Source organism: Ranitomeya variabilis, chromosome 8 (genome assembly GCF_051348905.1).
Source record: "Ranitomeya variabilis isolate aRanVar5 chromosome 8, aRanVar5.hap1, whole genome shotgun sequence".
NCBI lineage: Eukaryota > Metazoa > Chordata > Amphibia > Anura > Dendrobatidae > Ranitomeya > Ranitomeya variabilis.
In genome coordinates, this window is record NC_135239.1 from 7,473,686 (window position 1) to 7,494,444 (window position 20,759).

A 20,759-nucleotide genomic window follows, 5' to 3' on the forward strand; every position below is an offset into this window, starting at 1 on the left:
GCTCTCGTGCCCTTCTGTCCTGCGTGGCCCCATGTGGAGGATGGGGCAGCAAGCTCTCGGGCCCTTCTGTCCTGCGTGGCCCCATGTGGAGGATGGGGCAGCCAGCTCTCGGGCCCTTCTGTCCTGCGTGGCCCCATGTGGAGGATGGGGCAGCCAGCTCTCGGGCCCTTCTGTCCTGCGTGGCCCCATGTGGAGGATGGGGCAGCCTGCTCTCGGGCCCTTCTGTCCTGCGTGGCCCCATGTGGAGGATGGGGCAGCCTGCTCTCGGGCCCTTCTGTCCTGCGTGGCCCCATGTGGAGGATGGGGCAGCCAGCTCTTGGGCCCTTCTGTCCTGCGTGGCCCCATGTGGAGGATGGGGCAGCCAGCTCTCGGGCCCTTCTGTCCTGCGTGGCCCCATGTGGAGGATGGGGCAGCCTGCTCTCGGGCCTTTCTGTCCTGCGTGGCCCCATGTGGAGGATGGGGCAGCCAGCTCTCGGGTCCTTCTGTCCTGCGCGGCCCCATGTAGAGGATGGGGCAGCCAGCTCTCGGGCCCTTCTGTCCTGGGTGCCCCCATGTGGAGGATGGGGCAGCCAGCTCTCAGGCCCTTCTGTCCTGCGTGGCCCCATGTGGAGGATGGGGCAGCCAGCTCTCGGGCCCTTCTGTCCTGCGTGGCCCCATGTGGTGGATGGGGCAGCCTGCTCTCGGGCCTTTCTGTCCTGCGTGGCACCATGTGGAGGATGGGGCAGCCATCTCTCGGGCCCTTCTGTCCTGCGTGGCCCCATGTGGAGGATGGGGCAGCCAGCTCTCGGGCCCTTCTATCCTGCGCGGCCCCATGTGGAGGATAGGGCAGCCAGCTCTCGGGCTCTTCTGTCCTGCGTGGCCCCATGTGGAGGATGGGGCAGCCTGCTCTCGGGCCTTTCTGTCCTGCGTGGCCCCATGTGGAAGATGGGGCAGCCAGCTCTCGGGCCCTTCTGTCCTGCATGGCCCCATGTGGAGGATGGGGCAGCCAGCTCTCGGGCCCTTCTGTCCTGCGTGGTCCCATGTGGAGTATGGGGCAGCCAGCTCTCGGGCCCTTCTGTCCTGCGTGGCCCCATGTGGAGGATGGGGCAGCCTGCTCTCGGGCCTTTCTGTCTTGCATGGCCCCATGTGGAGGACGGGGCAGCCTGCTCTCGGGCCTTTCTGTCCTGTGTGGCCCCATGTGGAGGATGGGGCAGCCAGCTCTCGGGCCCTTCTGTCCTGCGTGGCCCCATGTGGAGGATGGAGCAGCCATCTCTCGGGCCCTTCTGTCCTGCGTGGTCCCATGTGGAGGACGGGGCAGCCAGCTCTCGGGCCCTTCTGTCCTGCGTGGCCCCATGTGGAGGACGGGGCAGCCAGCTCTCGGGCCCTTCTGTCCTGCGTGGCCTCATGTGGAGGACGGGGCAGCCAGCTCTCGGGCCCTTCTGTCCTGCGTGGCCCCATGTGGAGGATGGGGCAGCCAGCTCTCGGGCCCTTCTGTCCTGCGTGGTCCCATGTGGAGCCTCTTTGCATGTCACAGCTGTAACCGCAGCTCCTCGCACAGACGTCCTCACACGAGATGTTTATTTGCAGCAGCTTCATTCATTCCCCTGACGTCATCGCTCGTCCTGAGTCACCGGCGCCATGTTTACTGCAGATGTCGCTGACATCACTTACCATGAGCGATACCGACAACGGGCGACCTACGTGTCCAGCTACCGATGAAGCAGAGTTTACACAGGAGATCAGCTGCACATGGTGTATAGGAAGAGCAAACACTAGGACGGAGGATCTATGAGATCTGCAGCAAGGGGGAGGTGGGGGCCCAATGGAGATTTACCTCCAGAACTCCAGAATATCATCCCCATAATCAGCTGCATCAGTTACGGAATATCCCAGATGGCCACACAGTGCAAATGAAAAATAATAAACTGCACTGTGTGAACCAGGTGCAAGACTGAGGACAGAACAGCAGGGCGCAGGTGCACGACTGAGAATAGAACAGCAGGATGCAGGTGCACGACTGAACAGAACAGCAGGGCGCAGGTGCACGACTGAGAATAGAACAGCAGGATGCAGGTGCACGACTGAGCACAGAACAGCAGAGCGCAGGTGCACGACTGAGAACAGAACAGCAGAGCGCAGGTGCAAGACTGAGAACAGAACAGCAGGGCGCAGGTGCAAGACTGAGAAAAGAACAGCAGGGCGCAGGTGCAAGACTGAGAACAGAACAGCAGAGCGCAGGTGCACGACTGAGAACAGAACACCAGAGTGCAGGTGCAAGACTGAGAACAGAACAGCAGGGCGCAGGTGCACGACTGAGAACAGAACAGCAGGGCGCAGGTGCACGACTGAGAACAGAACAGCAGGGTGCAGGTGTACGACTCAGAATAGAGCTGCAGAGCGCAGGTGCACGACTGAGAACAGAACAGCAGGGCACCGGTGCACGACTGAGAACAGAGCAGCAGAGTGCAGGTGCACAACTGAGAACAGAGCAGCAGAGTGCAGGTGCACGACTGAGAACAGAACAGCAGGGCGCAGGTGCACGACTGACAACAGAGCAGCAGAGTGCAGGTGCACGACTGAGAACAGAGCCGCAGAGTGCAGGTGCAAGACTGAGAACAGAACAGCAGGGCCCAGGTGCACAACTGAGAACAGAACAGCAGGGCGCTGGTGCACGACTGAGAACAGATCACCAGAGTGCAGGTGCAAGACTGAGAACAGAACAGCAGGGAGCAGGTGCAAGACTGAGAACAGAGCGCAGGTGCATGACTGAGAACAGAACAGCAGAGCGCAGGTGCAAGACTGAGAATAGAGCAGCAGGGCACAGGTGCATGACTGAGAACAGAACAGCAGGGCGCAGGTGCACGACTGAGAACAGAACAGCAGAGCGCAGGTGCACAACTGAGAATAGAGCAGCAGGGTACAGGTGCACGACTGAGAACAGAACAGCAGGGCGCAGGTGCACGACTGAGAACAGAACAGCAAGGTGCAGGTGTATGACTCAATAGAGCGGCAGAGCGCAGGTGCACGACTGAGAACAGAACAGCAGGGTACCGGTGCAAGACTGAGAACAGAACAGCAGAGCGCAGGTGCACAACTGAGAATAGAGCAGCAGGGTACAGGTGCACGACTGAGAACAGAGCAGCAGGATGCAGGTGCACGACTGAGCACAGAACAGCAGAGCGCAGGTGCACGACTGAGAACAGAACAGCAGAGCGCAGGTGCAAGACTGAGAACAGAACAGCAGGGCGCAGGTGCAAGACTGAGAAAAGAACAGCAGGGCGCAGGTGCAAGACTGAGAACAGAACAGCAGAGCGCAGGTGCACGACTGAGAACAGAACACCAGAGTGCAGGTGCAAGACTGAGAACAGAACAGCAGGGCGCAGGTGCACGACTGAGAACAGAACAGCAGGGCGCAGGTGCACGACTGAGAACAGAACAGCAGGGTGCAGGTGTACGACTCAGAATAGAGCTGCAGAGCGCAGGTGCACGACTGAGAACAGAACAGCAGGGCACCGGTGCACGACTGAGAACAGAGCAGCAGAGTGCAGGTGCACAACTGAGAACAGAGCAGCAGAGTGCAGGTGCACGACTGAGAACAGAACAGCAGGGCGCAGGTGCACGACTGACAACAGAGCAGCAGAGTGCAGGTGCACGACTGAGAACAGAGCCGCAGAGTGCAGGTGCAAGACTGAGAACAGAACAGCAGGGCCCAGGTGCACAACTGAGAATAGAGCAGCAGGGTACAGGTGCACGACTGAGAACAGAACAGCAGGGCGCAGGTGCACGACTGAGAACAGAACAGCAAGGTGCAGGTGTATGACTCAATAGAGCGGCAGAGCGCAGGTGCACGACTGAGAACAGAACAGCAGGGTACCGGTGCAAGACTGAGAACAGAACAGCAGAGCGCAGGTGCACAACTGAGAATAGAGCAGCAGGGTACAGGTGCACGACTGAGAACAGAACAGCAGGGCGCAGGTGCACAACTGAGAACAGAACAGCAGAGTGCAGGTGCACGACTGAGAACAGAACAGCAGAGCGCAGGTGCACAACTGAGAACAGAACAGCAGGGTGCAGGTGTATGACTCAGAATAGAGCGGCAGAGCGCAGGTGCACGACTGAGAACAGAACAGCAGGGTACCGGTGCAAGACTGAGAACAGAACAGCAAGGTACAGGTGCAAGGCTGAGAACAGAGCAGCAGGGCGCAGGTGCACGACTGAGAATAGAACAGCAGAGTGCAGGTGCACGACTGAGAACAGAGCAGCAGAGTGCAGGTGCACGACTGAGAATAGAACAGCAAGGTACAGGTGCACGACTGAGAACAGAGCAGCAGGGTGCAGGTGCACGACTGAGAATAGAGCAGCAGGGCGCAGGTGTGACCAGATGCAACATTCAGCTCCTCCTGGCAGTGATCTTACAAGGGAGACCTGTAGTAATGTAGCAGTTGCACACGGTAAAGATTTTGTCTGAGGCCATAGTACAACCATGTGGATGAGTTTTCCCAATACTGTGGCCAGAAGGAAACAGTTTATCAAAAGTGTGGTGGATTGTTGAGACAATGTTGTACAAATCGTGATAAGACTGTAAAGTGCTAAATACTCTGGTGGTGAAGTATGGAGGGAGCCTAACGCCACCAGGCAGGACGCCTGCAGGGTCTCCGATGGCAAGTCCAAGTCCAGGGTGCAGCCTCGATGGTCAGTATTTATCTGATCACACGTGTGATAAATGACGTCTTCACTCCAGAGACAGTCTTCTCTCTTTTCTGCAGCTGATACAGAAGTGCTGGACTCACAATCCGATACTGCGGCCGCCGTTCGAGCAGGTTAAGAAGAGTCTGGAGAAGATGAATCCAAACAGAGTCAGCCCGGTGGATATGATGATGAACCTGGTACATGTGATATCTCTCATTACTGGATGTCGTGGGGGCAGGTTATGTGATTACTTTAGGCTTTAGGTATATTCTACGTATCTGGCGCAGCCCTTCATTTGTTTCTCGTCTATCAGACATTGCTTCTAACCATAACTGGAAAACTGTCACCTTGTTTGTAGGGATCCTACGTGCCTGTCGTGAGAACCTGACATAGAAGCCACATGCAAATCAGGTTGGAAGTGCACGGTGGCAGGTCAGTGCACTAGAAGCCTCTATTCCAAGTTCACGGACACGTCCCCAGTGCACACACTGATTGTCATATGGCTTCTATGTCAGATTTCTTATCACTGGCACATGGGAACTCTACAAAAGAAGTGTCATTTTTTGCAAAAATACAAGGGCTCATACACTATTTCCATAAGTAAAACCGTGTTGACAGGTTCACTTTAGAGTTACAGAGACTATACCATTTAATGGTCATCTCCTTGACACCCCCCATGAACAGCCGATATCCCCTAGGAAAGCCTTGTTCTCCTGGCCATGAGCAGCTGATATCCCCTGGTGAAACCTTGTTCCCAGCCATGAACAGCTGATATCACCTGGTGATTCCTTGCTTCCCCGGCCATGAACAGCTGATATCCCCTGGTGAAGCCTTGTTCCCAGCCATGAACAGCTGATATCACCTGGTGATTCCTTGCTTCCCTGGCCATGAGCAGCTGATATCCCCTGGTGAAGCCTTGTTTCTCTGGCCATGAGCAGTTCATATTCCCTGGTGAAGTCTTGTTTCCCTGGCCATGAGCTGCTGATATCCCCTGGTGAAGCCTTGTTTCCCTGGCCATGAGCAGCTGATATCCCCTGGTGAAGCCTTGCTTCCCTGGCCATGAGCAGCTGATATCCCCTGGTGAAGCCTTGCTTCCCTGGCCATGAGCAGCTGATATCCCCTGGTGAAGCCTTGTTTCCCTGGCCATGAGCAGCTGATATCCCCTGGTGAAGCCTTGTTTCCCTGGCCATGAGCAGCTGATATCCCCTGGTGAAGCCTTGCTTCCCTGGCCATGAGCAGCTGATATCCCCTGGTGAAGCCTTGCTTCCCTGGCCATGAGCAGCTGATATCCCCTGGTGAAGCCTTGCTTCCCTGGCCATGAGCAGCTGATATCCCCTGGTGAAGCCTTGTTTCCCTGGCCATGAGCAGCTGATATCCCCTGGTGAAGCCTTGTTTCCCTGGCCATGAGCAGCTGATATCCCCTGGTGAAGCCTTGCTTCCCTGGCCATGAGCAGCTGATATCCCCTGGTGAAGCCTTGTTTCCCTGGCCATGAGCAGCTGATATCCCCTGGTGAAGCCTTGTTTCCTTGGCCATGAGCAGCTGATTCCCCTGGTGAAGGCTTGTTCTCGTTGTTGGGTACTTCCCAGCTTTGGCAGGGAATTTGACTTTATATTGCACCCATTCAGAAAAACAGTTGTTTGTGTAAGACACAGATATGTTGAGTTTCGCACAGCCGCTCATACACTTATAGCTCCCTCCTTCACATCCAGCCCCTTTAAGGTATAACAGATTTGCCCCAGATTTGTGGTATAAATTCCTTTACAGACATTACATGTCGATGGGGTGCTGGACACCATGATTGCACCATGCAACGCTCCTGGTGTTTACTAATCATATTCTGCCCCGTTAAACTTTGCAACTTTTTTGTAGATGGAGAAGTACAGTAAACATCTGGAGGCCATTGTAGCTGAGAGGACTCAAGATCTCTTACAAGAAAAGCAAAAGACCGACCGTCTGCTTTACAGTAAGTAGGAACCAGAGAGAAATGCAGTGAACTTGTCAGTGCTGCACATCTGTTGTCTGGATTTTGTTGCTTAAATGCTGCAGATTTGCCACAAATTCACTCAGTATGATGTGAAAATCCGCAGCATAAACTGACAAGCTTCAGATTTCAGATCCATGCGGCAGTTCAATTGTTTTGTAATTTTCTGCACACAAATCCATAGCGAACAATGCATCTTCACTAACTGGTGACATGTGCTACATTTCTACAATGAAATCCTCAGCAAAACAAACAAGATTTAGTGCAGTTTTTGCCACTGAGGATTTTCTGTTGCAGATTTTGTTGCAGAATTCTCTGACTGGATTTGGTTCCATTCACCTTCAGGGGGTGCGCTAGATGAATGGGAAACTTCCAAAACTTTCTGTCATGAAATCTGTGTGGGAATGAATCAAGGCTTTCTAAAAAGTTGTCAAAGCATCAACGCTCCAATTCATCATTCTTTTCATGCCTTTTTTTGGATTCAAGACATTTTATTTTGTGCCACATTCGTTACGCTGTGCACCATTTCAGTCTATCAGTTTTTTGGCAGAAAAGTGTTTGATGAGTTCCCCCAATATGTATTATCTGGCTTCCCATAATTTTGCCTCGTGCCGCGCAGTTCCACAGACGGACCTCCAGCTCTGCTCGTCCTCTGCCTCTGATGGAGCACCAGATCCGCAGTGGACGCTGACGCTTCCTAGATTGCTGTCAGTCCTCCTCCCTGAGCTTTATCTTGATTCTTCTGCATTGATGGACGTGCAGCTCTAATCTCACAATGTAATATCTGCGTATTTCCAGGTATGCTTCCCAAACCCGTGGCGGATGATCTGCGCCAAGGCCTGACCTGTGAGGCTCAGAGTTACGCTAATGCCACCGTCTATTTCAGGCAGGTTTTCGGGATCTTGTGCACTTGATTGTGTATGTCCCCATGAGTAAGTCCCGCAATGACCAGATACGCATTTCGCAGGCATTTCGGCATTATAGCTGCATGCGGCAGCACATTTTCTGCACTTGGCCCCAATTGTGAATAGAAATCCATAAATACTGAATGTAGTGACCACATCTGGGCCGATATCTGGTCACAGTCCGAGGGCTGCACAATGGTGCCAGATCTGCTATGATCACACGAGGAGGTGGCGGTGGGGGGTGTCAGGTGTGCACAGTTACTAGATGCCATTCTGGGCCCTTGGAAAGCTGAGTGACAAGTACTATGGGAAATCCAGCACCTTATACTGTTGAAGAGATGTGCGCTGACCACTGATAATGACGTTTTTCTCTGCTCTAGTGATATTGTGGGTTTCACGTCACTGTCTGGGGGAAGCACTCCACATCAAGTGGTCAATTTCCTAAATAAGTTGTACACCAAGTTTGATGACATCATTGACAATTATGACGTGTACAAGGTGGAAACCATTGGAGATGCGTGTGAGTATGAGTTTTATTAAAAAATTAGCATCTGTGCCTGGAGGCGTTCAAGCGGGTTTATGATGGATGATTGCTGCATGTGAAGCTGCAGGCTCTGGGATCAGTGGGTGTCCCTGCAACAATGTTCTCTGTTGTATGACTGCTGCATGTGAAGCTGCAGGATCTGGGATCAGTGGGTATCCCTCCAACACTGTTCTCTGTTGTATGATTGCTGCATTGCTTCTTGTATTTTAAAGACCCATTTTCTCAGGCATTCTTACATGTGACGCTGCAGGTTCTGGACACAGTGGGCATCTGGCGTGAAACTGTTTTCTGTTGTATGGATTTGGATGACTTCTGAGTAGTTTTCAAGCTGTTCTTCTCTGGCATGCTCGCATAGTTGGGGTTCTCTGTGAAACTGATCTCTTTTGGACCATTTTAGTTGACTACTGCATCAATTTTTGTATTTTCAAAACATGTTTCTCAGGCATCCTTCATGGGCAGTTGTGGGTTTTGGGCACAGTGTGTGTCCCCCGTAACATTGTTTTCTGTTGGATGATGTTGAATGATTACTGCATTGCTTCATTTATTTTCAAAACTTTTCCGGCTTGCGTGCATGCGAAGATGCAGGCCCTGGGCTCAGTGGATGTTCCCTGTAACACTGTTCTTTGTATGATTGTTTCATTACTGTTTTTATTTCCGTGAAACTGTTCTCCTATGCATGCTTGCATGTGAAGCTACAGGCTCTGAGTACAGTGGGTTTTCCCTGTCACACTGTTCTCTATTGTATGAAGCTAGCAATATGCATTACGTGATCCCTAAATCTTCGAATAGAAGCATTGTAATCAGGAGTTTAACTAAAATTGGTTTAATATGAACAGTTGCACCTGGGCCTTGGACTTTTCGCATGTAACAGGACAGTAGTCAACAGAGCCAGATCTTTAGGAGAGCAGACATAGCTCTCAGTTATTTATCTACAATGTGCCGATCCTCTTAATGCCAGTCTTCTGCCCTGCAGATATGGTGGTGTCTGGTGTTCCAAAGGAAAATGGCATAAGCCACGTGGCAGAGATTGCAAGCATGGCCCTAGATCTCATTGCTGTCTGCCACTCCTTTAAGATCCCACATCTTCCAGATATGAAGCTGAAGATCCGAGCTGGAGTGCATTCGGGTAGGTGACAAGTTTACTACACACTAAATTAGTGCACCGCCATTTTCTGAGCAGCCTCGTGGCACCTGACTGGGTATAATGTGCCAATACCAAACTGGGCACATCACATGAGATATAAAAGCATTCATGGATTACTCTTTCTATTCCTTGTAATGAAGGTCCGGTTGTGGCCGGAGTCGTCGGGACTAAAATGCCGCGCTACTGTTTATTCGGAGACACTGTGAACACGGCATCAAGGATGGAGTCTACCAGCGAAGGTAAAGTCCGCAGCTCCATAAAGCGCAGTATGGGAGTCGTGCAATATGTCTGACGGTAGCAGTAGGGTCATCTATTTCTAGGTAAACTAGATATAATTTTTACATCTATCATTCTTTTTTCATTAGCTTTGAAGATTCAGTGCAGCTCCAGCGCCGCGGACCTGCTGAAGAAAATAGGCGGCTACACTCTTGCATGCCGCGGCACGCTGGAAGTGAAGGTAAGCATATGACTCCGTAAATGACTTGTCTGACCCGGAAATAAGGAAACTTTGTGAAATAAAATTATAGATTTACCTACTATGTGTAATTCTTCTTATAGAAGAGAGAAATGTGACATCCAGAGACATAGATAACACACACAGTGCATCCTGCATCCAGTATGTGCTTGCAGCTGCCACTAGGGGGAGCTCATAGCTTCAGTATACACGTAGGTGACAAGAGGTCCCTCTAGTGGTTGCACGCAAAGCACAAGGTGTGAGAAACGTGTTGTTTTCTATCCGCACCCTCTTACCTAACAGCCGATACAACCTCTAATGACTGCAGCTTCCAGCAACCGTGCTCTCTGATATAAAGAAACTAGCTATTGAACCCGTTCTACGCCCGGGTGGCGAGCATTTATATTGGGATATGGTCTCCATTCTGGTATGTGTTGCTTTCATCCTGCGCCCTAATCTTGTCATGTGCTCCTATCATCTTGCGCCCCCATCCTGTCATGTGCAGCCCCCATCCTGTTTTGTGTGCCTCCATCTTGTGATGTGCTACTGTCTTCCTGAGCACTCATCCTGTCACGTGCTCTCATCCTGTACCCCAATGCTGTCATGTGGTGGTCCCATCCTGTACCCCAATCCTGTCATGTGGTGCTCCCATACTCCACCCCAATCCTGTCATGTGCTCCCATCCTGCGCCCCCATGCTGTCACATGGTGCTCTCATCCTGCACCCCCATGCTGTCATGTGCTGCTCCCATCCTGCGCCCTCATCATGTCATGTAGTGCTCTCATCCTGCACCCCCATGCTGTCATGTGCTGCTCCCATCCTGCGCCTCCATTTTGGTTATGTGCTGCTCCCATCCTGCGCCCCATCCTTTCATGTGCTGCTCTTATCCTGCACCCCCATGCTGTCACGTGCTGCTCCCATCCTGCGCCCTTATCCTGCCATGTGCTGCTCCTATCTTGTGCCCCCATCCTGTCATGTGCTGCTCCCATCCTGCTCCCCCGTTCTGTCATGTGCTGCTCCCATCCTGCTCCCCCGTTCTGTCATGTGCTGCTCCCATCCTGTGCCCCCATGCTGTCATGCGCTGCTCCCATCTTGAGCCCCCATTCTGTCATGTACTCCTCCCATCCTACGCCCCAGTTCTGTCATGTGCGGCTACCATCCTGCGGCCCCATTCTGTCATGTGCTGCTCCCATCCTGCACCCCCATTCTGACATGTGCTGCACCCATCCTGCGCCTCCATTCTGTTATTTGCTGCTCCCATCCTGCGCCTCCATTCTGTCATGTGCTGCTCCCATCCTGTACCCCCATTCTGACATGTGCTGCTCCCATCCTGCGCCCCCATCCTGTCATGTGCTGCTCCCATCCTGCACCCCCGTTCTGTCATGTACTGCTCCCATCCTACGCCCCCGTTCTGTCATGTGCTGCTGCCATCCTGCACCCCCGTTCTGTCATGTGCTGCTCCCATCCTGCACCCCGTTCTGTCATGTGCTGCTTCCATCCTGCACCCCCGTTCTGTCATGTGCTGCTGCCATCCTGCACCCCCGTTCTGTCATGTGCTGCCCTATTCTGTCATGTGCTGCTCTATTCTGTCATGTGCTGCTCCCATCCTGCGCCACCATTCTGTAATTTGCTGCTCCCATCCATATGCTCCATACGCTGCTCCATAAAGGTTGATGACCCCCATAAGATGCTCCATGGTATATGCCTCATATGCTGCTCCATTATGGTTGATGGCCCCCATAAGATGCTCCATAGTATTATATGCCCTGTATGCTGCTCCATTATGGTTGATGGCCCCCATAAGATGCTCCATAGTATTATATGCCCTGTATGCTGATGCAATAAAAAAAAAAAATAACATACTCACCTATCGTCGCTGGGCGCCGAGTGCTGGGGGGCCTGAGCAGGCGGGGACACCGGCGCGCTGTGGGGGTCAGGTGCCTGAGTCGCCGCTAGCTCAGGCCCCCGACACTTGCTATAGTCACCTGGCCCTGATCCAGTGCTGCGTGCCGCTCCGTCTTCCGGGTCCTCTGGCTGTGACTGTTCAGTCAGAGGGCGGCGCGCATCATCGCGCCCTCTGAATGTCACAGGCAGAGGATGTGGAGGACGGAGCAGCGCGCATCACTGGAACGGGACAGGTGAATATAGCATACTCACCCTCCTGGCTCGTCCCTGCTTCTCCGTTGGAGATCGCGGTGTGCGTTCAGTGCTTACGCATACCGCGATCTCCTGGGCTGCGTCACTGTGTGGGGTCCAGACTGCGCCGGTGCTTTCGCTTGTGCAGTCTATAAAGGCTTCGGACAGAGTGACGCTCCCAGCGTTATATTAGGGCTGTCCCACACGTCCAGATAATTCCGGTACCGGAATAAATCGGTACCGGAGTTATCCGTGTCCGTGTGCCTGGGAACTCACGTAGGCCATACGTGCGGCACACGTGTGCCGCCCGTATGGCGAGTGGGTACCACACGGAGCGTGTGGTACCCACGCGTGTGGTACCCTGCATCACGGATTCATATGTTCCCTGCAGCAGCGTTTGCTGCAGAGAAAATATGAAGAATAGTGTTTAAAATAAAGATCTATGTGTCCGCCGCCCCCCCCACCCCCTGTGCACCCCCCCGCTGTTCAGAAAATACTTACCCGCCTCCCTCGCTGCTTCCTGGTCTGGCCGCGGCTTCTAGTGTATGCGGTCACGTGGGGCCGATCATTTACAGTCATGAATATGTGGCTCCACCTCCCATAGGGGCGGAGCCGACTATTCATGATTGTAAATGAGCGGCCCCACGTGACCGCATACAGTAGGAGGCGCGGGGCAGAGAGAAAGGAGTGACAGCCAACGAGGGATGCGGGTGAGTATTTTCAGAACAGCGGGGGGGGCGCACAGGGGGTGGGGGGGCGGCGGACACATAGATCTTTATTTTAAACACTATTATTCATATTTTCTCTGCAGCAAACGCTGCTGCAGGGAACATATGAATCGCGGCTTCAGCACCCTTTGGGGGGGACAGCGCTTACTGTAGCGCTGTCTCCTGCACGCACACGGACCCCAGACGGAGAATGTCCGTGTGAGGTCAGTGTTTTACACGGACCCATTGACTCTATTGGGTCCGTGTAATACGTGCGCTCCCACGAACACTGACATGTCTCCGTGTTTGGCACACGGAGACACGGTCCGCAAAAAATCAATGACATCTGAACAGATGCATTGATTTTTATGGGTCTACGTGTGTCAGTGTCTCCGGTACGTGAGGAAACTGTCACCTCACGTACCGGAGCCACTGACGTGTGAAACCGGCCTAATATAGATATTGTAATCGTATTTCTATTATATATTCCCAGGGAAAAGGAGCAATGACGACGTGGTGGCTGGAGGGAAAAGAGAAGCCGGGAAGCTGGAACATTTAACATCCTAGAATCCCTCTTATAAATTATATTCTTACCGTATACCTCTACAGGGTCAAATCAGTGTGATACACCGAGCCTAAAAAAGACCGAGTCCCAAGTAATGCCGCCAGCCACTTATATTGAACAGCTGTGTTGTTTTTTTCCTGAATCTCATTTTTCTGGGATCTAGATGGAAACCCCCGATGCAGTGCTCAGCACTGGATAATCTGATCCCAACCTTAAAGGGGTTCTCCATTTATGTAAAAAAAAAAAGTTTAATCACTGTCCAAAAAGTTCTACAACTTTCTCATAGACTTGTGTTTAGTTTATCACTATTATCAAGATACATAGTTGCTGTCAGTGAATGAGAACACTCTCCATTACATTTAGTGGCATTAACCCTGTACATACCTAGTCCTGCTCTCTGCTGTGAAGCGAATACAAATGTATCCAGTCTGGACAATGCTCTGTGAGCTCAACTCATCAACAGCAGATGCACAGGCCTCTCTGCTGGTTTGTTACAATGTACCAGTCCGGAGTCCAGCGGATACAATTGTATCCACTTGTCAGCAGATAGCAGGACCAGACATGTGCAGGATCTGCCTCTGACATAAACTCTAAACTGGAGGATTTACTAATCACAATGGACCAGAATTGTGCAGAACTTTACGTGTGGGACCCGCGCCTTGTGCCACATTTATTATACTGGCAGTCTGAGACTTTACCTAACCTATAGATCGGTCATGAATTGTAATCTGGTGATTGAGCTGCCCTGCTATAAACCGTGATGTGTCTGTGTCTCTTTGTAAACCTAGTAAACTTTTCTTGAGATTCCCTCTTGTTCCGGCGGCGCCCTCGGCCTCATCCCCTGACTACGGTGGCTAGTCCTAACCTGCTGCTGCTTCATAGTGACATCACAGTAACGTGCTGCGCTGTGCTAATGTAACATGCCATGTCCGCAGGATCACAGAGAAGCGATGCGGTGCCCAGAGGAACGCAGGATAGGAACGAGAGCGATGCACTACTTTATATCATATTAGTGCAGTAGACCCCATCACCGAATGTGATTGTGTGACCCTGTCGCCGCTCTCCTGTGTAATAAATGGTCACATCAGTGAGAACCGTCCGTGCTCAGCTGCTTTTGTTATTTTGATGCCTGAGGTTTGGAAAGTTACTACACTTTAATCCACATTATTAGGCTATGTTCACATGTTGCGTTTTTGCAGCATTTATTCTGCAAATTAAAAGCTGCTTTTTACAGTACCAGCTAAAGCGATGAGATTTCAGAAATCTCCTGCACACGATTGTTATTTTATAACTGACTGAAGTGGAAAACAGTTGCGTTTGTGAAAACTGCAGCAGTTGCTTCTTCCAGTGTTTTTACAGCATTTCTTCACCATAGAAAGCAATGAGAAAATGCGAAAACGCTACAAACACACAATGCGTTTTTCCTGTTTTTTTGGTGACTAAAACTAACTTTATTAAACATAAACTGTGGAGAAATGAGAAAAATAATCTGCACAAAGAAGAAGACAAAAATACTCGAAAAAAGGAGCAAACACGCAGCAAAACCTGCTTTATAGAAGCAGCTTCTTTACTGCGAAGACAGCTGTTTTGCCTGCAGAAAAAAAAGCAGAAAAAAACACAATGTCTGAACATAACGTTAAAGGTGCTACCAAAACCTACAAGTGCTAAAAAAAGTAATATATATATATATATATATATATATATATATATATATATATATATATATATATATATATACTGTATATAAAATCATGTTTACCTCGTGCTTCACCTTTAATTGTGGCCCCTTCCGCTGCAGATGGTCACGGGGCTCCTGTTGCTTCTTGCTGTCACCACATCCTGATTTCAGGGAAAAAAAGATCCATTTATTCTAATGAGAAGCGTTATACGACCTTCTAATATAGTTACTAGGTGACGAGTGTAAGATCTCTGCTCGCTGTCACTCTGAAGGACCCTGCACATTTTACTGCAGTAGTTCTGCAAAACTGCATCACATCGCTGTAAGTCACCCACGTGGTGGATAATGGAAACACGACGTCATCTCAGAGACATGGAGAAGATCTGTCATCTAGGATAAACTGTGACATACCTGCCTGGGACCCCCACTGTCCCGGGCGGCAGATAAAAAAAAAGCCTCTGATCTCTCTTATGGCCGACATGTGACCTCTGGTTGCGAGGTCCAGGAAATTTGGATACAGGAGCACAGGTCACCGTTGTGATAATGTTCATGGCGATTTTCAATAAATTCAAATTTACTTTATGTCACTGTACAACATACCAGACATGAGCCCGCGCTCCATCCCTGCACTGTATGTAGGGTTATAATGGCAGGGACATGAGCCCGCGCTCCATCCCTGCACTGTATGTAGGGTTATAATGGCAGTGACATGAACCCGCGCTCCATCCCTGCACTGTATGTAGGGTTATAATGGCAGTGACATGAGCCCGCGCTCCATCCCTGTACTGTATGTAGGGTTATGATGGCAGTGACATGAGCCCGCGCTCCATCCCTGCACTGTATGTAGGGTTATAATGGCAGTGACATGAACCCGCGCTCCATCCCTGCACTGTATGTAGGGTTATAATGGCAGTGACATGAGCCCGCGCTCCATCCCTGTACTGTATGTAGGGTTATAATGGCAGCGACATGAGCCCGCGCTCCATCCCTGCACTTTATGTAGGGTTATGATGGCAGCGACATGAGCCCGCGCTCCATCCCTGCACTGTATGTAGGGTTATAATGGCAGTGACATGAGCCCGCGCTCCATCCCTGCAATGTATGTAGGGTTATGATGGCAGCGACATGAGCCCGCGCTCCATCCCTGCACTGTATGTAGGGTTATAATGGCAGTGACATGAACCCGCGCTCCATCCCTGTACTGTATGTAGGGTTATAATGGCAGCAACATGAGCCCGCGCTTCATCCCTGCACTTTATGTAGGGTTATGATGGCAGCGACATGAGCCCGCGCTCCATCCCTGCACTGTATGTAGGGTTATAATGGCAGTGACATGAGCCCGCGCTCCATCCCTGCACTGTATGTAGGGTTATAATGGCAGCGACATGAGCCCGCGCTCCATCCCTGCACTTTATGTAGGGTTATGATGGCAGCGACATGAGCCCGCGCTCCATCCCTGCACTGTATGTAGGGTTATAATGGCAGTGACATGAGCCCACGCTCCATCCCTGCACTGTATGTAGGGTTATGATGGCAGCGACATGAGCCCGCGCTCCATCCCTGCACTGTATGTAGGGTTATAAAGGCAGCGACATGAGCCCGCGCTCCATCCCTGCACTGTATGTAGGGTTATGATGGCAGCGACATGAGCCCGCGCTCCATCCCTGCACTTTATGTAGGGTTATAAAGGCAGCGACATGAGCCCGCGCTCCATCCTGCACTGTATGTAGGGTTATGATGGCAGTGACATGAGCCCGCGCTCCATCCCTGCACTGTATGTAGGGTTATGATGGCAGCGACATGATCCCTCGCTCTGTACCTGGCTGTATATAGAGGTTATAAGCAGTGACATGATCCCTCGCTCTGTCCCTGCGCTGTATATGGAGGTTATAAGCAGTGACATGATCCCTCGCTCTGTCCCTGCGCTGCATATGGAGGTTATAACCAGTGACATGATCCCTCGCCCTGTACCTGTGCTGTATATAGAGGTTATAAGCAGTGACATGATCCCTCGCTCTGTACCTGGCTGTATATAGAGGTTATAAGCAGTGACATGATCCCTCGCTCTGTACCTGCGCTGTATATGGAGGTTATAAGCAGTGACATCATCCCTCGCTCTGTACCTGCGCTGTGTATAGAGGTTGTAAGCAGTGACATGATCCCTCGCTCTGTACCTGCGCTGTATATGGAGGTTATAAGCAGTGATATGATCCCTCGCTCTGTACCTGCGCTGTATATGGAGGTTATAAGCAGTGACATGATCCCTCGCTCTGTACCTGTTGTGAATTCTGCTCTTGGGCTCCCTCCGGTGGTTATAAGTGGTAATGTTATGAGTTCTGCTCTTGGGCTCCCTCCGGTGGTTATAAGTGGTACTGCTGCTCCTTTGGATTTCAGCAGTCATCAGGTGCTTTCACTTATTACCAATTCTGACTGGGCTATTTAGTCTGGCCAGATCCTTTGGTTAGTGCCAGTTGTCCATTGTTCCTGGGTGGATTCACATCTCTTCCTGGATTCTCCTGCTTATCTGTTCAAATCATCAAAGATAAGTCCTGGCTTGGTTTTTGCAGTCCACATACTGTGGACTTTATTGTTCAGTGCATTTCTATGTTTTTCTTGTCCAGCTTTGTCAGTGTGGATTTATTTAGTCAAGCTGGAAGCTCTGGAGAAGCAGATTTTCCCTCCATGCCTTTAGTTAGGTGTGGAGATTTTTGTATTATCTGTGGTGGATTTTTCTAGTGATTTTTAATACTGACCGCACAGTACTCTGTCCTATTCTGTCTATTTAGCTAGATTGGCTTCCTTTGCTAAATCCTGTTTTCAGTCTGCGTATGTTTTTTCCCTCTCCTCTCACAGTCAATATATGTGGGGGGCTGTCTATCTTTTGGGGATTTTCTCTGAGGCAAGATAGTTTTCCGTTTCTATCTATAGGGGTAATTAGTTCTCCGGCTGTGTCGAGGTGTCTAGGACTGGTAGGTACATCCCACGGCTACTGCTAGTTGCGGTATTAAGTTCAGGGTCTGCGGTCAGTACAGGTACCACCTCCTCCAGAGCACGTCTGATGCTGCTCCTAAGCCACCAGATCATAACAGTACAACTGGCCAAGAATGAGTTAAATGCAAAGAAGGGAAGAAAAGTGCTGAGCCATTTTTTTTTCTGCAGTCTACTTTGTCTTCTCTTCCCTCTTAATCTCTGGGTGGTTCAGGAGTTTGGCGCTGGCATGGATGTTCAGGGATTGGCTTCGCGTGTGGATCAACTTGCTGCAAGAGTACAGGGTATTTTTGATTATGTTGTCCAGACTCCGGTTCTAGAGCCTAAAATTACAACTCCGGATTTGTTTTTTGGGGACAGGTCCAAGTTTTTGAGCTATAAAAATAACTGCAAACTGTTTTTTGCTCTGAAACCCCGTTCCTCTGGTGATCCCATTCAGCAAGTTAAAATTGTCATTTCTCTGCTGCGTGGTGACCCTCAGGATTGGGCATTTTCCCTTGAATCAGGGAATCCGGCCTTGCTTAATGTAGACACCTTTTTTCAGGCGCTAGGGTTATTGTCTGATGAACCTAATTCAGTGGATCATGCAGAAAAAACCTTGTTGACCCTGTGTCAGGGCAAGGAAGCGGCAGAATCATACTGCCAGAAATTTAGAAAATGGTCTGTGCTCACTAAATGGAATGAGGATGCTTTAGCGGCAATTTTCAGAAAGGGTCTTTCTGAATCCGTTAAAGATGTTATGGTGGGGTTCCCCACGCCTGCTGGTCTGAATGATTCTATGTCTCTGGCCATTCAGATTGATCGGCGCTTGCGCGAGCGCAGAGATGTGCACACGATGGCATTATCCTCTGAGCGGAGTCCTGAGCCTATGCAGTGTGATAGGATTTTGACTAGAGCTGAACAGCAAGGATTCAGACGTCAGAATGGGTTGTGTTTTTACTGCGGCGATTCTGCTCATGTAATTTCTGATTGTCCTAAGCGTACTAAGAGAGTCGCTAGGTCTGTTACCATCAGTACTGTACAGCCCAAATTTCTCTTATCTGTGACCTTGATCTGCTCATTGTCGTCATTTTCTGTCATGGCGTTTGTGGATTCAGGTGCCGCTTTGAACTTGATGGACTTAGAATTCGCCAAGCGTTGTGGTTTCCCCTTGCAGCCTTTGCAGACCCCTATTCCTTTGAGGGGTATTGATGCTACACCTTTGGCTAAAAATAAACCTCAGTTTTGGACACAGCTAACCATGTGCATGGCGCCAGCCCATCAGGAAGATTGTCGCTTCCTGGTGTTACATAATTTGCATGATGCTATTGTGCTGGGTTTTCCATGGTTACAGGTACATAATCCGGTGCTGGATTGGAAATCTATGTCTGTGACTAGTTGGGGTTGTCAGGGGGTTCATAATGACTTTCCTTTGATGTCAATTTCCTCCTCCCCCTCTTCTGAAATTCCTGAGTTTTTGTCAGATTTCCAGGATGTATTCGATGAGCCCAAGTCCAGTTCCCTTCCACCGCACAGGGACTGTGATTGTGCTATTGACTTGATTCCAGGATGTAAGTTCCCTAAGGGCCGACTTTTCAACTTGTCTGTGCCAGAACATACCGCCATGCGGAGTTATGTTAAGGAGTCCTTGGAGAAGGGGCATATTTGGCCATCTTCGTCACCATTGGGAGCGGGATTCTTTTTTGTTGCCAAGAAGGATGGCTCGAGACCCTGTATTGATTATCGCCTCTTGAATAAGATCACGGTCAAATTTCAATACCCTTTACCTTTGCTTTCTGATTTGTTTGCTAGGATTAAGGGGGCTAGTTGGTTTACTAAGATTGACCTTCGAGGGGCATATAATCTTGTTCGTATTAAGCAGGGGGACGAATGGAAAACTGCGTTTAATACGCCCGAAGGCCATTTTGAATACCTTGTGATGCCATTCGGACTCTCTAATGCTCCATCTGTGTTTCAGTCCTTCATGCATGATATATTTCGGAATTATCTTGATAAATTCATGATTGTATATTTGGATGATATTTTGATTTTTTCCGATGATTGGGAGTCTCATGTGAAACAGGTCAGGATGGTATTTCAGATCCTTCGTGATAATGCTTTATTTGTGAAGGGGTCTAAGTGCCTCTTTGGAGTTCAGAAGGTTTCTTTTTTGGGTTTCATTTTTTCTCCTTCGTCTATTGAAATGGATCCGGTTAAGGTTCAGGCCATTCATGATTGGGTTCAGCCCACATCTGTGAAGAGCCTTCAGAAATTTTTGGGCTTTGCTAATTTTTATCGCCGTTTCATTGCCAACTTCTCCAGTGTGGTTAAACCCCTGACCGATTTGACGAAGAAAGGCGCTGATGTTACGAATTGGTCCTCTGCGGCTGTTTCTGCCTTTCAGGAGCTTAAACGCCGATTTACTTCTGCCCCTGTGTTGCGTCAGCCGGATGTTTCTCTTCCTTTTCAGGTAGAGGTTGACGCTTCTGAGATTGGGGCAGGGGCCGTTTTGTCTCAGAGGAATTCTGATGGTTCCTTGATGAAACCGTGTGCCTTCTTTTCCTGAAAGTTTTCGCCTGTGGAACGCAATTATGATGTCGGCAATCGGGAGTTGTTGGCTATGAAGTGGGCATTTGAGGAGTGGCGACATTGGCTTGAGGGGGCCAAGCATCGTGTTGTGGTCTTGACCGATCATAAGAATCTGATTTACCTCGAGTCTGCCAAGCGGTTGAATCCTAGACAGGCTCGATGGTCCTTGTTTTTCTCCCGTTTTGATTTTGTGGTCTCGTATCTTCCGGGTTCTAAGAATGTTAAGGCTGATGACCTCTCTAGGAGCTTTTTGCCTGATTCTCCTGGACTCCTTGAGCCGGTTGGTATTCTCAAGGAAGGGGTGATTCTTTCTGCCATCTCCCCTGATTTACGACGGGTGCTTCAGGAATTTCAGGCTGATAAACCTGATCGCTTTTCAAGCGGGGGAAACTGTTTGTTCCTGACAGATGGACTAGTAAA

The 20,759-nt window shown here is 50.4% G+C and overlaps 1 protein-coding gene and 1 long non-coding RNA gene across 6 annotated transcripts in view; one reads left to right on the forward strand and one right to left on the reverse strand.

Moving 5' to 3' along the window:
- Positions 1 to 14,189, forward strand: part of LOC143787730 (atrial natriuretic peptide receptor 1-like) — a 33,053-nt gene extending 18,864 nt beyond the window's left edge. The window contains exons 11-18 of the mRNA XM_077276705.1: positions 4,746 to 4,865; positions 6,539 to 6,632; positions 7,449 to 7,536; positions 7,936 to 8,075; positions 9,073 to 9,225; positions 9,384 to 9,482; positions 9,609 to 9,700; positions 13,034 to 14,189. Of these exons, the coding sequence (XP_077132820.1) occupies positions 4,746 to 4,865; positions 6,539 to 6,632; positions 7,449 to 7,536; positions 7,936 to 8,075; positions 9,073 to 9,225; positions 9,384 to 9,482; positions 9,609 to 9,700; positions 13,034 to 13,099 (852 nt within the window). The 3' untranslated portion in view covers positions 13,100 to 14,189. The remainder of the gene's footprint in view (positions 1 to 4,745; positions 4,866 to 6,538; positions 6,633 to 7,448; positions 7,537 to 7,935; positions 8,076 to 9,072; positions 9,226 to 9,383; positions 9,483 to 9,608; positions 9,701 to 13,033) is intronic.
- LOC143787731 (uncharacterized) overlaps positions 1 to 20,759 on the reverse strand; it is a 105,335-nt gene that overhangs the window by 77,732 nt on the left and 6,844 nt on the right. For 3 of the 5 annotated variants that reach the window (XR_013218450.1, XR_013218448.1, XR_013218449.1), the window contains exon 2: positions 14,865 to 14,944. This is a non-coding gene — a long non-coding RNA (uncharacterized LOC143787731). Of the gene's footprint in view, positions 1 to 4,495; positions 4,812 to 14,550; positions 14,697 to 14,864; positions 14,945 to 20,759 lie in introns of those variants that run through there. The other 2 variants (XR_013218452.1, XR_013218451.1) reach the window with 2 other exon arrangements.